General features: G+C 36.3%; 1 protein-coding gene across 1 annotated transcript; it reads right to left on the bottom strand.

Moving 5' to 3' along the window:
- Window positions 1–13196: 13196 nt before the first annotated feature.
- On the bottom strand, window positions 13197–14165 carry LOC138069582 (olfactory receptor 10C1-like). The gene has a single exon (XM_068960922.1). It carries the CDS (start codon window positions 14151–14153, stop codon window positions 13197–13199), a length of 957 nt encoding a protein of 318 aa, XP_068817023.1. The 5' UTR covers window positions 14154–14165.
- Between the last annotated feature and the right edge of the window lie 1270 nt (window positions 14166–15435).

The raw sequence follows: 15435 nt of genomic DNA, 5'->3' as shown, positions 1-15435 counted from the left end.
AATTGTTCAGCTGCTCAGTTGTGTCCAACTGTTTGCGATCCCATGGACTGCAACATGCCAGACTTCCCTGTTTCTCACTGTTCCCTGGAGTCTGCTCAGACTCATGTCCATATCAACTATATTTCAATAAAAAGAAAAAGTTACATCATTTTTTGTACACTTATTACTTAATTTGGTATGTGAATAATGCCTCATTGTTCTCTTTTCTCCAATTGTTCACATCCCAGTCCCTGGAACCCATGATTATACATTGTCTTTCATAGTATAAGAACTTTTACAGATAAAAATAAATTAAGGAAATTGAGATGGGGAGATTAACCTGAATTACCCAAGTGGGCCAACATAATCACAAAGATTCTTATAAGAGGAGGCAGGAGGTAGGGAGGAGACAGGATACTATGCTTCTGACTTTGAAGATGGAGAAAAGGATTATAGGTGGCCTCTAGAAGTTGGAAAAAATCAGTAAATAGATTCTCTCCTAATGTCTGCAGAAGGACACAGCCCTGTTGACCTATTTTAGTCTCCTCATCTCCAGAACTTTAAGATACTAAGCATTTGTGTTATTTTAAGCCATTAAGTATATGGCAATATGTCATAGCAATGACGGGAAACTAGCACAGTTGTCATTCTACTGGAAGGAAAAATTTTTTGTACCATATATGTTTATATATATTGTATCATATATCATTTTTAATAAGATGATCTTGACTAATCTCAGATGTTCCTTTGGGATAGAAAGACTAATTTACCTGTTTTGTTCATATGACCACTCCTGTTGCCAAAGAGGTGAAGTTTCCTAATGAGCAGTTAACCAGAAATGCATGAAGCAGATCAAATCAAGAGTAAAGAGTCTCTTGATGAAGGTGAAAGAGGAGAGTGAAAAAGCTGGCTTAAAACTTAACATTCAGAAAACAAAGATCATGACATCTGGTCACATCAGTTCATGGCCAATAGATGAGGAAACAAAGGAAGCAGTGAAAGACTTAATTTTCTTGGGCTCCAAAATCACTGCAGGTGGTGACTGCAGCCATGAAATTAAAAGATGCTTGCTCCTTGGAAGAAAAGCTATGACAAACCAAGACAGCGTATGAAAAAGCAGAGACATTACTTTGCCAAAAAATGTCCATATAGTCAAAGCTATGGTTTTTCCAATAGTCATGTAAGGATGTGATATTTGGACCATAAAGAAGGCTGAACTTGTAAGAATTGATGCTTTTAAACTGTGGTGTTGGAGAAGACTCTTGAGAGTCCCTTGGCCAGCAAGATCATACAAGTCAATCCTAAAGTAAATCAACCCTGAATACTCAATGGAAGGACTGATGCTGAAGCTGAAGCTCCAATACTTTGGCCACTTGATGTGAAAAACCAACTCATTGGCGAAGACCCTGATGCTGGGAAAGATTGAAGGCAGGAGGAGAAGTGTACAACAGAGAACAAATGGTTGTATGGTATCAATGACTCACTGGACACGAGTGTGTACAAGCTCCAGGAGATGGTGATGGACAGGGAAGCCTGGTGTGCTGCAGTCCATGGGGTTGCAAAGAGTCAGACACGACTGAACAATTGAACAACAGCAACAAAGATCAAATCTAGTCATGGTACTACTGTTGACAACATTTATTAGTTATTCTTTTCCTTCTTCTGAGAAATAGGGTTTTTATATTGTGTTTGAGAATGAGGCAACACTGGTATGGATTTGGGGAGTCATTTATGGCAGGACTGTAAATCCTTGAAACTGAAGACTTTCCAAGTTAACTTGATTCTTTAAGACTTCTTAAATTTGAAGTTTAGGCTGATAAGTTAACAACAATTTGAATTCAACTCTGCATGACTACACTTGTGATCTAACTAAAAATGAAACAGGGATTGGTTACTGAAGGTGGGAAAATGATTTTTTTTTTTAATATTAGGCCCTGTGGGTCCCAGAAAGATAAGCTTAGTTTAAGAGAACATTGACTATTAATGTGGACATGTAAGTTTGTAATCTCCAAGCTTCTTAAACAGTGGTCCTTGTACTGTACATGTGTGAAAAGGCCTTTATCCTCTGAGACTTTGTAGTTACTAATTAGGGCCTAGGGAGGACAGAATCACTGTAGTCAGTGTCTTTTGGACAAGAGTAGACTTGTACATTTCCACCTTATGTTGGCATTGGTGGAAACTGATGAAATGAAGATATTTGGTAATGTTTGTTAATCCTCCCCCACTGCTACCCCACTGATGGTTTCTCCTGGTTGTGAGGTGCTGATTTGTCTTCCAAGCAGGACCTTCTTGATGTTCTTTGCAATTTGTTGTATAATAGAAAAGTTCTGGAAGCTTGAGGCAGATCTGTTGCTGTGGCGAACATGCTTAGTGCTACAGATTTCTACTTATGCAAGTCCTGGAGAAGCTGAGGCCCACCATGTCAGTGTTTCTAGAAGGCAGGGCACTCACACAGGATCAGAAGGCTTCACCTAAGAGTTGGTGTTAAGTCTAGGTTTATTTGGGCTTCCCAGGTGGTGCTAATGGTAAGGAACTTGCCTGCCAATGCAAGATATGTAAGGTGTGGGTTCAGTCCCTGGATTGGGAAGATCCCCTGGAGGAGGGCCTGGCAACCCAGGAGGGCATGGTAACCCACTCCAGTGTTCTTACCTGGTGAATTCCAGGTAAGAGGAGTGAGGAGTGAGGAGTCTGGTGGGCTATTGTCCATAGGGTTGCAAAGACTCAGAAACGACTGAAGCAACTTAGCACGCATGCACTAGCTTTATTTGTCTATGTATTTTTATTAAAATTTCACTCTTTGCAAATAAGAAAAAAAGTTTATCATAAGATTTTCTCCAGTTAAAGCAAATATAAAGTTGCTGATAAATTAGACTGATTAAAAATAATATAAAGGCCTAACTTAATGGAATCTGTTCTTGAGAAAAAGGCATCAAGTGCTCTAAGTCTAAAGGAACTTTGAGTTTAAAATATAAACTTGATTATACAGAGTGAAGCAAGCCAGAAAGAAAAACACCAATACAGTATACTAACACATATATATGGAATTTAGAAAGATGGCAATGATGACCCTGTATGCAAGACAGCAAAAGAGACACAGATGTGTATAGCGGACTTTTGGATTCAGAGGGAGAGGGAGAGGGTGGGATGATTTGGGAGAATGGCATTGAAACATGTATACTATCATGTAAGAAAAGAATCGCCAGTCTATGTCCAATGCAGGATACAGGATGTTTGGGGCTGGTGCACGGGGATGACCCAGAGAGATGTTATGGGGAGGGAGGTGGGAGGGAGGTTCATGTTTGGGATATCATGTACACCCGTGGTGGATTCATGTCAATGTATGGCAAAACCAATACAGTATTGTAAAGTAAAATAAAGTAAAAATAAAAATTAAAAAAAAAGAAAAAAAAACTTAAAAAGAGTGGAGAGGAAGGACTTTTTTTTTCACATTTACATGTATCTATTATTTTTCAAATTCTCTTCCCATTTAGGTTATTACAGAGTATTGAACACAGTTCCCTATGCTATACAGTAGGTCCTCATTGGTCATATATTTTAAATAAAGCAGTGTGTACATGCCAATCCCAAACTCTACGCCACCCCCCCACCGTGGCCCTTCTCCCTTAGTAGCCACAAGTTTATTCTCTAAGTCTGTGAGTCTTTCTGTTTTGTAAATTGGTTAGTTTGTATCATTCTTTTATTTATTTATTTTTTAAAATATAAATTTAATTATTTTAATTGGAGCTTAATTACTTTACAATATTATATTGGTTTTGCCATACATCAACATGAATCTGCCACGGGTATACACGTGTTCCCCATCCTGAACCCCCCTTCCCCCTCTCCCCCAATACCATCCCTCTGGGTCGTCTCAGTGCACCAGCCCCAAGCATCCAGTATCATGCATCGAACCTAGACTGGCGATTCATTTCATATATGATATTATACATGTTTCAATGTCATTCTCCCAAATCATCCCACCCTCTCCCTCTCCCACAGAGTCCAAAAGACTGTTCTATACATCTGTCTCTTTTGCTGTCTCACATACAGGGTTATCGTTACCATCTTATAAATTCCATATATATGTGTTAATATACTGTATTGGTGTTTTTCTTTCTGGTTTACTTCACTCTGTATAATAGGCTCCAGTTTCATCCACCTCATTAGAACTGATTCAAATATATTCTTTTTAATGGCTGAGTAGTACTCCATTGTGTATATGTACCACCGCTTTCTTATCCATTCATCTGCTGATGGACATCTAGGTTGTTTCCATGTCCTGGCTATTATAAACAGTGCTGTGATGAACATTGGGGTACACGTGTCTCTTCCAGTTCTGGTTTCCTCGGTGTGTATGCCCAGCAGTGGGATTGCTGGGTCATAAGGCAGTTTTATTTCCAGTTTTTGAAGGAATCTCCACACTGTTCTCCATAGTGGCTGTACTAGTTTGCATTCCCACCAACAGTGTAAGAGGGTTCCCTTTTCTCCACACCCTCTCCAGCATTTATTGCTTGTAGACTTTGGATCGCAGACATTCTGACTGGTGTGAAATGGTACCTCATTGTGGTTTTGATTTGCATTTCTCTAATAATGAGTGATGTTGAGTATCTTTTCATGTGTTTGTTAGCTATCTGTATGTCTTCTTTGGAGAAATGTCTATTTAGTTCTTTGGCCCATTTTTTGATTGGGTCATTTATTTTTCTGGAATTGAGCTGCAGGAGTTGCTTGTGTTTTTTTGAGATTAATTCTTTGTCCATTGCTTCAATTGCTATTATTTTCCCCCATTCTGCAGGCTGTCTTTTCACCTTGCTTATAGTTTCCTTTGTTGTGCAGAAGCTTTTAATTTTAATTAGGTCCCATTTGTTTATTTTTGCTTTTATTTCCGGTATTCTGAGAGGTGGGTCATAGAGGATCCTGCTGTGATGTCAGAGAGTGTTTATGTTCCCCTCTAGGAGTTTTATAGTTTCTAGTCTTACGTTTAGATCTTTAATCCATTTTGGGTTTATTTTTGTGTATGGTGTTAGAAAGTGTTCTAGTTTCGTTCTTTTATAAGTGGTTGACCAGTTTTCCCAGCACCACTTTTTAAAGAGATTGTCTTTAATCCACTGTATATTCTTGCCTCCTTTGTCAAAGATAAGGTGTCCATAGGTGTGTGGATTTATCTCTGGGCTTTCTATTTTGTTCCATTGATCTATTTTTCTGTCTCTGTGTCAGTACCATACTGTCTTGATGACTGGCTTTGTAGTAGAGCCTGAAGTCAGGCAGATTGATTTCTCCAGTTCCATTCTTCTTTCTCAAGATTGCTTTGGCTTTTTGAGGTTTTTTGTATTTCCATACAAATTGTGAAATTGTTAGTTCCAGTTCTGTGAAAATTGCCATTGGCAGCTTGATAGGGATTACATTGAATCTATAAATTGCTTTGGGTAGTATGCCCCTTTTCACTATACTGATTCTTCCAATCCATGAACATGATATATTTTTCTATCTATTAGTGTCCTCTTTGATTTCTTTCACCAGTGTTTTACAGTTTTCTATATATAGGTCTTTAGTTTCTTTAGGTAGATATATTCCTAAGTATTTTACTCTTTTTTTTGCAATGGTGAGTGGAATTTTTTCCTTAATTTCTCTTTCTATTTTCTCATTATTAGTGTATAGGGATGCAAGGGATTTCTGTGTGTTGATTTTATATCCTGCAACTTTACTATATTCAGTGATTAGCTCTAGTAATTTTCTGGTGGAGTCTTTAGGGTGTTGTAGGTAGAGGATCATGTCATCTGCAAACAGTGAGAATTTTACTTCTTTTCCAATTTGTATTTCTTTTATTTCTTTTTCTGCTCTGATTGCTGTGGCCAAAACTCCCAAAACTATGTTGAATAGTAATGGTGAAAGTAGGCAACCTTGTCTTGTTCCTGACTTTAGGGGAAATGCTTTAGATTCCACATGTAAGTGATATCATATATTAGTTTCATCTGTCTGACTTACCTCACTTAGTATGATAATCCCCAGATCCATCCGTGTCACTGCAAATGTCATTATTTCATTCTTTTTGATGACTGAGTAATATTCCACTGTCTATATCTATCTATCTATCTATCTATTAGTCAGTCAGTTCAGTTGCTTAGTCATGTCCGACTCTTTGCGACCCCCTGAATCACAGCACGCCAGGCCTCCCTGTCCATCACCAACTCCTGGAGTTCACTCAGACTCACATCCATCGAATCAGTGATACCATCCAGCCATCTCATCCTCTGTCGTCCCCTTTTCCTCCTGCCCTCAATCCCTCCCAGCATCAGAGTCTTGTCCAATAAGTCAACTCTTCGCATGAGGTGCCCAAAGTACTGGAGCTTCAGCTTCAGCATCATTCCCTCCAAAGAAATCCCAGGGCTGATCTCCTTCAGAATGGACTGGTTGGATCTCCTTGCAGTCCAAGGGACTCTCAAGAGTCTTCTCCAGCACCGCAGTTCAAAAGCATCAATTCTTCGGTGCTCAGCTTTCTTCAGAGTCCAACTCTCACATCCATACATGACCACTGGAAAAACTATAGCCTTGACTAGATGGACCTTTGTAGTATACACATATATTCCATTGTATATATATGTATGCATATACCACAGTGTTCCATTGTATATATGTATGTATATGTATATATACACTTATGAATGTATATATACAATGGAATATGTTTACTACATCTTGTTTATCCTTTCATCTGTCAATGGATGTTTCTGTTGATTTGATATTTTGGTTGCTTCCATGTCCTGGTTATTTAAAGAGAGTTTCAATGAACATTGGGGTGCATGTATATTTTCAAACCAAGTTTTCTCTTGATATATGTCCTGGAATGGTATTGCTGCTCCTGCTGCTGCTGCCGCTTCAGTCGTGTCTTACTCTGTGCAACACCACAGAACCTGTGCTGCCACCCACCAGGCTCCTCCATCCCTGGGAGTCTCCAGGCAAGAATACTGAAGTGGATTACCATTCCCTTCTCCAGAGGAATGAGTACCAATAATTGTTCTTGTGCATATGGAATGTATTAGATAGAAAATAATCAGAATTAAGATATTTATTAATTCGTAAATAAATAACACAAGAAGGCTACACTAAGAGGTATATTGATGTACCTTGCCAGCAATAAGAATCAGTTAATAGCCCTATTAATGTGACCTTTCTGGTATGCCTTTTCTATTTAGACTCATTCAGTAAACTTGGATTCAGTCAGTAGTAAGCATTATCTCTTTTTGTGCTATAAATTGTCTTGCATAACTACTTCATTTAAACAGGGCAATTGATTTTTCTTGTTAAAATTTAATTATCTAAGTTGTAGGAATTTTTCTTTATTGAGTGGGATTATCTTATTTTTATGTAAGAGCTTGGACAGTTATCAGTGATTTACTTAATTTTATGTAGCTACAAAGACAGCCTTTGTGTCCAGGAGAAAAATCTTTTTTTCAATTTAGGATCAGAGACATTGGTTTAGGGGCAACAGACTACATTTGTAGGGTTGCAAAGCACAGTTTTCATTTTCTCTGTTTCACTAAATCCTCAAAGCCATCCTGGGAAATGTCACAGAAAATTTCTTAGGGATAAGATATCACTATGGCCCTTTGATTCCACACTACACCTAGGTCAGTTGTGTGTAATACAAAAATAAAACAATAATTCCAACTAATTCTGAATGAGCCTGGTGTGCCAGACACTACAGGAAGCATTTTACATCCATTAAATCATTTAGTACTGATCCCCAAATCCTTTGATAAAGGAAACTTTAGTATTCCTATCTTAAGATATTGTTAATAATTCATCCCAATTGTATGCTAATAACTGGGAAATTTCTTAAGGATCAAAAATCAATACATTTCTTCAATGAAGAAGAGAGATAATGAGAGTATATACTCAGATTTCTACATTCCAAAAATGTATATTTAAGTGCTATAATTCTATCCTGGATCTCTAATTTTTTCCATATGAATCTCATGATATTTCATTACTTCTAACTCTTGCATACCATGGCATTTTAATCCAATTTTTTATCTACTTCCAGTGATTTCCCATCACTGTTTAACCATAGTAATTTAGTTGCTAAGTCATGTCTGACTCTTTCAACCCCATGGACTGTATCTGCCAGGCTCTTCTGTCCATGGGATTCTCCTGGCAAGAATATTGGAGTGGGTTGCCATTTCCTTCTCCAGGGGATCTTCCTGATCCAGGGATTGAGCCCAGGTCTCCTGAATTATAGGCAGATTCTTTACCGACTGAGCTACAAAGAAAGCCCATAGGCTTATGGTTTAACCATACAGGGATCTATTGATCTGTGAAGGTTTAAAGTTCTTTGTCTCTCCACTAAATTATCATTCTAGTGTATCTTTTTACATATAATTTTCTTTACATAGTATTTTCTTTATATTTGAAGTGATTTAAAAGTAATGTGAGAGAAAATATTATTTTTTATTTAAAAATATTTTTATACATTTTGAAATGATCACAGTAAATCTAATTACCATTGGTTATTATACAAAGTTACAACTTTTCTGTGATGAGATCTTTTAAGATTTATTTTCTAAGTGATTAAGAAATTGCTAAGAATGAAAATATTTTTATCTGTCTTCAAAACATCTGGATGAAACATGTGGACAAGTCGATCTATCAGATTTTTATTATTAAAAATGTTCATATGATTGTATGAAGGTTACACACTTAATTCAGGTATTTAATATCTGTCATATATAGTGTTTACTAAAATTTACGAAAAAGGTCGGTTCAACTGAGAAACTGAGTTGATTACAAAGAAAAATCTCGTTTCTTTCTATAGGTACCAAACTAGCTATTTCCAATGTTTAAAGAAGGTTCCCAGAAGTGAAATACTTTCCAATTTTCCTATGAATATTTGGCACTATGATGTACACACATTCCAACCTTCTCTAAGAATGGATAGCTTTTAAAGCAAAAGTCTTTTTACTTACCCTTATTTTAGATAAACATCACTTCAGAAAAAGGAACTGTGAAGGAACATACTTGAATTTTTCAAATTTTCAGAAAAGGACTAAGAAACTGTAGTTTGCAGATGAGTACTTAAGAAATATCTTCAGCAATGTGAGTTTTTTTATTTGATATAATGCTGTCAGAAAGAAAAAAAGTCCAGATCGCAGCACTGTTTATAATAGCCAGGACATGGAAACAACCTAGATGTCCATCAGCAGATGAATGGATAAGAAAGCGGTGGTACATATACACAATGGAGTATTACTCAGCCATTAAAAAGAATACATTTGAATCAGTTCTGATGAGATGGATGAAACTGGAGCTGATTATACAGAGTGAAGTAAGCCAGAAAGAAAAACACCAATACAGTATACTAACACATAGATACGGAACTTAGAAAGATGGCAATGATGACCCTGTATGCAAGACAGCAAAAAAGACACAGATGTGTATAGTGGACTTTTGGACTCAGAGGGAGAGGGAGAGGGTGGGATGATTTGGGAGAATGGCATTGAAACATGTATACTATCATGTAAGAATCGAATCACCAGTCTATGTCTGATGCAGGATACACCATGCTTGGGGCTGGTGCATGAGGATGACCCAGAGGGAAGTTGTGGGGAGGGAGGTGGGAGGGGAGTTCATGTTTGGGATCGCATGTACACCCATGGTGGATTCATGTCAATGTATGGCAAAACCAATACAGTATTGTAAAGTAAAATAAAGTAAAAATAAAAATTTAATAAAAAAAGACCTTAGTAGATATTAATAATATCAAAGGTGCTTTGTGGTGTGCAATTTTTTTTTTAATGTTCCTGAGCCCCTTGGACATTATTTTCAACAACCCATTTATGGTTATTCCTGACGAGCTAGCAGACAAAGTACCATGGGACAGAGTTCTCCATGGGACTGATCCTTATGTATAATTAGTTACCTACTGAATTGGAGTTGGTATCGTCTCCTCTATTGCTAGATTTGTTTTAAAATAGACTCATTTGGTTTTTCAACACACTGAAAACTAATTTTATTTTATTCATTTATTTTCCTTTTTAGTGTGTCTTTTAAAAATTAATTAATTTATTCATTTTACTTTGCAATATTGTATTGGTTTTGCCATACATTAACTTGCTTTTACATTATATGACATAATGATTTGATACTTGTATACATTTTGAAATGATCACAGTAAATCTAGTTACCATTGGTTATTACGCAAAATTACAGTTTTTCTTTGTGATGAGATCTTTAAAGATTTATTTTCTTAACAATTTTAAAAATTTCAATGTAATATTATTGACTATATTCACCATGCTGTATATTACAACCCCATGACCAATTTATTTTATATCTGGATATTATATTGCTTGATTCCCTTCACCCCTTCTCCCTCGCCTCAACCCTCCTTCCTTCTGGCAAACACCAATCTTTTCTCTATAAATTTTGTTTTGTTTGTTCATTTGCTTTATTAAAAAAGTATCTCATATAGTTGAAATCATATGATATGTGTCTTTGTGTGACTTATTTCCTTAGCATAATACCCTCAAGGTCCATCCGTGTTGTTGCAAATGACAAAATTTCATTCTTTTCTTATAGCTGAGTAGGATTGCATTGTGTTTATAATAGCACATCTTCTTTATCCATTCGTCCATCAGTGGACACTTGGTCTGTTTCCATATATTGGCTCTTGTAAATAATGGTGCAAATGAGCAAATATGTACACATATCATTTTGAATTACTGTTTTTGGTGTCTCCAGATAAATACTAAGAATATGAGTTGCTGCATCACATGATAGTTCTATTTTTAATTTTTTGGAGGAACCTCCATATTATTTTCCATAATGTCTGCACCAATTTTCAGTTCCATGAATCAGGCATATGTTCCCTTTCTCCATATTTTTTGTCAACATGTTATTTCTTGTCCTTTTGATAAAAGCCACTGTGACAAGTGTGAGGTGATTTTTTTGGTTTTAATTTGCATTTCTCTAATAATCATGTTGACAACTTTTCATGTGTGAAGTGGTGACATGGACTATTTGTATTTCAGTACATATGTGACATCTCCTTCGTCTCCTTTATCCACTAAGATTGCTCCCATATGTTGGCTATTATAAATAATGCTGCTATGAACATTGGATTCTATGTACCTTTTCAAATTAGTGTTTTTGTTTTCTTCAGATACATATCCAGGATTGGTAGTTGTATATTTTTTTTTTTTTTGAGAAACCTCCATAATGTTTTCCATAGTGGCTGCACCAGTTTACATTCCTATCAAGAAGAATTTCCGTTCCTTTTCTCCACATACTTGCCAAAATTTTATTGCTCAAAGATTTCTTTTTTTTGATAGCCTTTCTGATAGATGTGAGGGTGATATCTCTTTCTGGTTTTTATTTGCAGTTCTCTAATAATTAGTGATGATGATCATTTTTTAATGTGCCTGTTGGTCATCTATATGTCTTCTTTGGAAAAATGTCTGTTCATGCCTTCTGCCCATTTTTTGATCAAGTTGTTTGGTTTTCTGAATATTGAATTGAATGAGCTATTTATATATTTTGGCTATTAACCCCTTATCAAGCATATCATTTGCAAATATTTTCTCACGTTCAGTAGGTTGTCCTTTTGTTATTTATAGATTGTTTTCTTTGCCATCAAAGGCCTTTAACCTTAATTAAGTCCAATTTGTTTCATTTTGCTTTTATATCTTTTGCATTAGCATACAGATCCAAAAAGATTGGCGTGACTTATCTCAAAGAGTGTTCTATGTTCACTCCTAGGAGTTTTATGGTTTCTAGTCTTGTTGTTACTTTTAGATCTTTAATCTATTTCTTGAGTTTATTTTTGTATATGGTTAGAAGAAATGTAATTTTGTTTTTTACATGTAGCTGACCAGTTTTTGATCATTTCAAACTAGTAAAACTTTTCAAAATTAGTAAATGAAACAAAAATGATCATGCTACATAAATTGTTTCTAACTTGCTTAAAATTTTAATATCATTCATTTTTTAGATTAATAAACACTTATAAATAATAATCTCTAATGCCTACAGATAATTCCTGCCCATTTTTGTAGGACAATTTTTAAGTATTTATTTTTTCATGCTTAGTTTATTTCCATTCTTCATTGACTACACACAAATAAAAATACAAATAGAAACCACAATATGCTGTTCTGGTCCTAAATGAATTTATTAGGTTTTGGGAAAAACAGCATATGTGGCAAAACACAACTTGGTCATTAGTGAGCATCACTACCATCCTCTGGTTGTAACATTATCATAACATTTTTTTCTTCTTCATCTTTATCGAGATAAAATTGACAAAATTGTCAAGAGTTACAACTTAAGGTGTATAATGTGATGACTTTATGTATGTGTGCTTTGTGAAATGATTTCCACAATCAAGTACATATTGATAACATATATTAATATCACATATTAATTATTTACAGTTCAACTTTCTTCTATTCTTAAATTTAAGTATTATTTTTTAAAAATTTTTTATTATGAGGATTCTTGGCAAAAATTTCTCATATTTTCTGCAACAAACACCTCTGAATTTTAAGAGTTTGCTTTTTTATGTTTATACATTTTTATATACTCACAACTCAAAAAAGAATCATTTAATTTTATATTATGTACCAATAACTGAAAATGAAGAATTGTAAAACATTTTTATGGAAGGAAATAATTCACATCATAGTTATTGTGGAACCGAGTCATATGAGACAAACATGTGGGGGAACTACCCCAGTGACCAGTGCAGATGTCATACAGACCTCTCAGGGGATAGAAAATGCCTAAGAGTATAGAGTGATAATTTCTGAGGCTTCCAAGTATAAATCTGGTACTTTATACTCCAAGCCTGTACTTTAGCCTAAAATGAAACATTCTGGAAAACCAGTCTAGTGTTGACTTCACCTTTAAAATTCTTTGCTAACCAACTTCCTTCCAGAACTTGGCAGTCAGAACTTTAGCTATAAGAAGAGAGCTGTCTTCAAAATTACAATCACTGTTACAGTCACTGTTATTAAAGAAGCTTCTTATAAAACATACTGACAAAAACAGTGTTTTCTTCCTTCCTTTCTTCCTTCTTTCCTCCCTCCTTTCCTCCTTCCTCCCTCTCTCCCTGCTTTCTTCCTCCCTTTCCTTCTTTCCTCTTAGGTTGAGTGTGCATCTTTTTCAGACAGGAATTTAGTTGTTCCCCTAGTATCTTACCCATGAAATCTGTAGAACAGACTCCTCTAAATGAGGTTGCTTTTCTTGCCCAGAGTTTTCCGAAGAGCTGTCTTGACTTCCTTGTTCCGTAAGCTGTAGATGATAGGGTTGAGCATGGATGTCACCACAGTATAGAAGAGGGCCAGGAGTTTATCCACCCCTGGTGACTGACTAGCCTTGGGCCTCAAGTAGGTGACAGATCCTGAGCCATAGAAGAGTGTTACTACCAGTAGGTGGGAGGAACAGGTGGAAAGAGCTTTTTGACGGCCTTCAGGGGAGGGCATGACTAACACAGCAGCTAGAATTCTGCCGTAAGAAGCAATGATTAATAAAAATGGACTGGAAATGCAAAGAATGGCTGTAATAAAGACTGCAGCCTCATTATGGGATGTATCCCCACAGGCTAGTGCCAGGATAGGCAAGAGGTCGCAGAAGAAGTGGTCTATTTCACAGGGGCCACAGAAGTCTAAAGAGAAAATATAGTTGGTTTGGCCCAAGCTTACTATGCAGCCTACTCCCCAAGAAATCATTGCTAAATGGATACACACTCCACGACTCATCCGTGTTGCATAGTGAAGTGGGGAGCATATGGCCATATAGCGATCAAAAGCCATGGCTGCCAAAAGACAACACTCACTGATACCAAATAATGCAAAGAAAAACATCTGTGTAGCACAACCCTCCCGAGAGATTCCTCGGGCCTCGCTCACAAAGTTCTGCAACATTTTGGGTATGGTAGAACAAGTGTATCCAATCTCTAAGAGAGACAAGTTGGCCAGGAAGAAGTACATGGGGGTATGGAGGGCTGGATTGGTCCAGATGGCAAGAGCTATGAGAGCGTTGCCTGTCAGTGATGCTAAGAACATGAGTAGGATGAGGGTAAATAAAAGGAAGCACTGTTCGGTGACCTCAGAGAATTTGACAAATGTAAAGTGTTTCACAGACATGCTGTTGTCCTGCCACAAAGAACAATTGATGCTCATGACCTGAATAAAAGAAAGGTGAAGTCATAAGAAAGATTCTTTCAGATAGAAATTTAAATCTTTATATTGCTCTTAACAAGCTCTTAAAAGACTCCTTGGAAGAAAAGTTAGGACCAACCTAGAAAGCATATTAAAAAACAGATACATTGCCAATAAAGGTCCGTCTAGTCAAGGCTATGGCTTTTCCAGTAGTCATATATTGATGTGAGAGTTGGACTATAAAGAAAGCTGAGTGCCGAAGAATTGATGTTTTTGAACTATGGTGTTGGAGAAGAGAGTCCCTTGGACTGCAAGGAGATCCAACCAGTCCATCCTAAATGCAATCAGTCCTGAATGTTCATTGGAAGGACTGATGTTGAAGCTGAAACTCCAATACTTTGGCCACTTGATGCCAAGAGCTGACTTATTTGAAAAGACCCTGATGCTGGGAAAGATTGAAGGCAGGAGGAGAAGGGGATGACAGAGGATGAGTTGGTTAGATGGCATCCCTGACTCAATGGACATGAGTTTGAGTAAACTCCGTGAGTTGGTGATGGACAGCGAGGCCTGGTGTGCTGTGGTCCATGGGTTTGCAAAGAGTTGGACACAACTGAGCGACTGAACAGAATTGAACTGAACTGAACAAGCTCTAGTGAGTCAAAGAGATAAATTTCTTACCTATAATTTAAAATTTACAAAGTTTGGAAGTTAGACTCATCCTGAAACTGAATCCTACTTTATGTTCACTATCTCAGTTGATTTGTCAAAGATATGTCTAGTCAGCAGGCATAAAATGGAAAAGAAATTTCTGCACAATTCTGTTTTATCCTTTCATTTTATCAAATAAAGTTCTTCTCATACCTAATTATTTCCTAATCTTTTGCCACTGACTTGCTTTCTTCACTCATTCAGTCAACAAGTATTTATTGAACACATAGTATTTTCAAGTATTTTTCAATTACTGTTGTAGGTCCTGGGATTAAACAATGTAAAACAAGATAGAAACAAGTGGACTCTTCCAAATTCTGTTAAATATGGACTAACAAGTCAGCACAGTTACAGGGACCCTTTATAGATATAATTGTTGAAAAAATTTTCACACATCAAACATTCTATTATAATGCATTTGCACTTATAGCATTTATAAACATTCACCTTGCATTCTGTCAAATTAAATTAATTAATATAATTTAGTATCTGTATTCCTCATGTAGGAACACATTTCAATAAAGGTTTTGGCAAAGAAAACAGACAATAGTTTACTTATCGTTTTTAAAAACCCAAAATATTTTCTTAAATATCA

Source organism: Capricornis sumatraensis, chromosome 22 (genome assembly GCF_032405125.1).
Source record: "Capricornis sumatraensis isolate serow.1 chromosome 22, serow.2, whole genome shotgun sequence".
NCBI classification, from domain to species: Eukaryota; Metazoa; Chordata; class Mammalia; order Artiodactyla; family Bovidae; genus Capricornis; species Capricornis sumatraensis.
The sequence above is the reverse complement of the archived record's forward strand: the minus strand, read 5'-3'. Positions and strand labels throughout refer to the sequence as shown.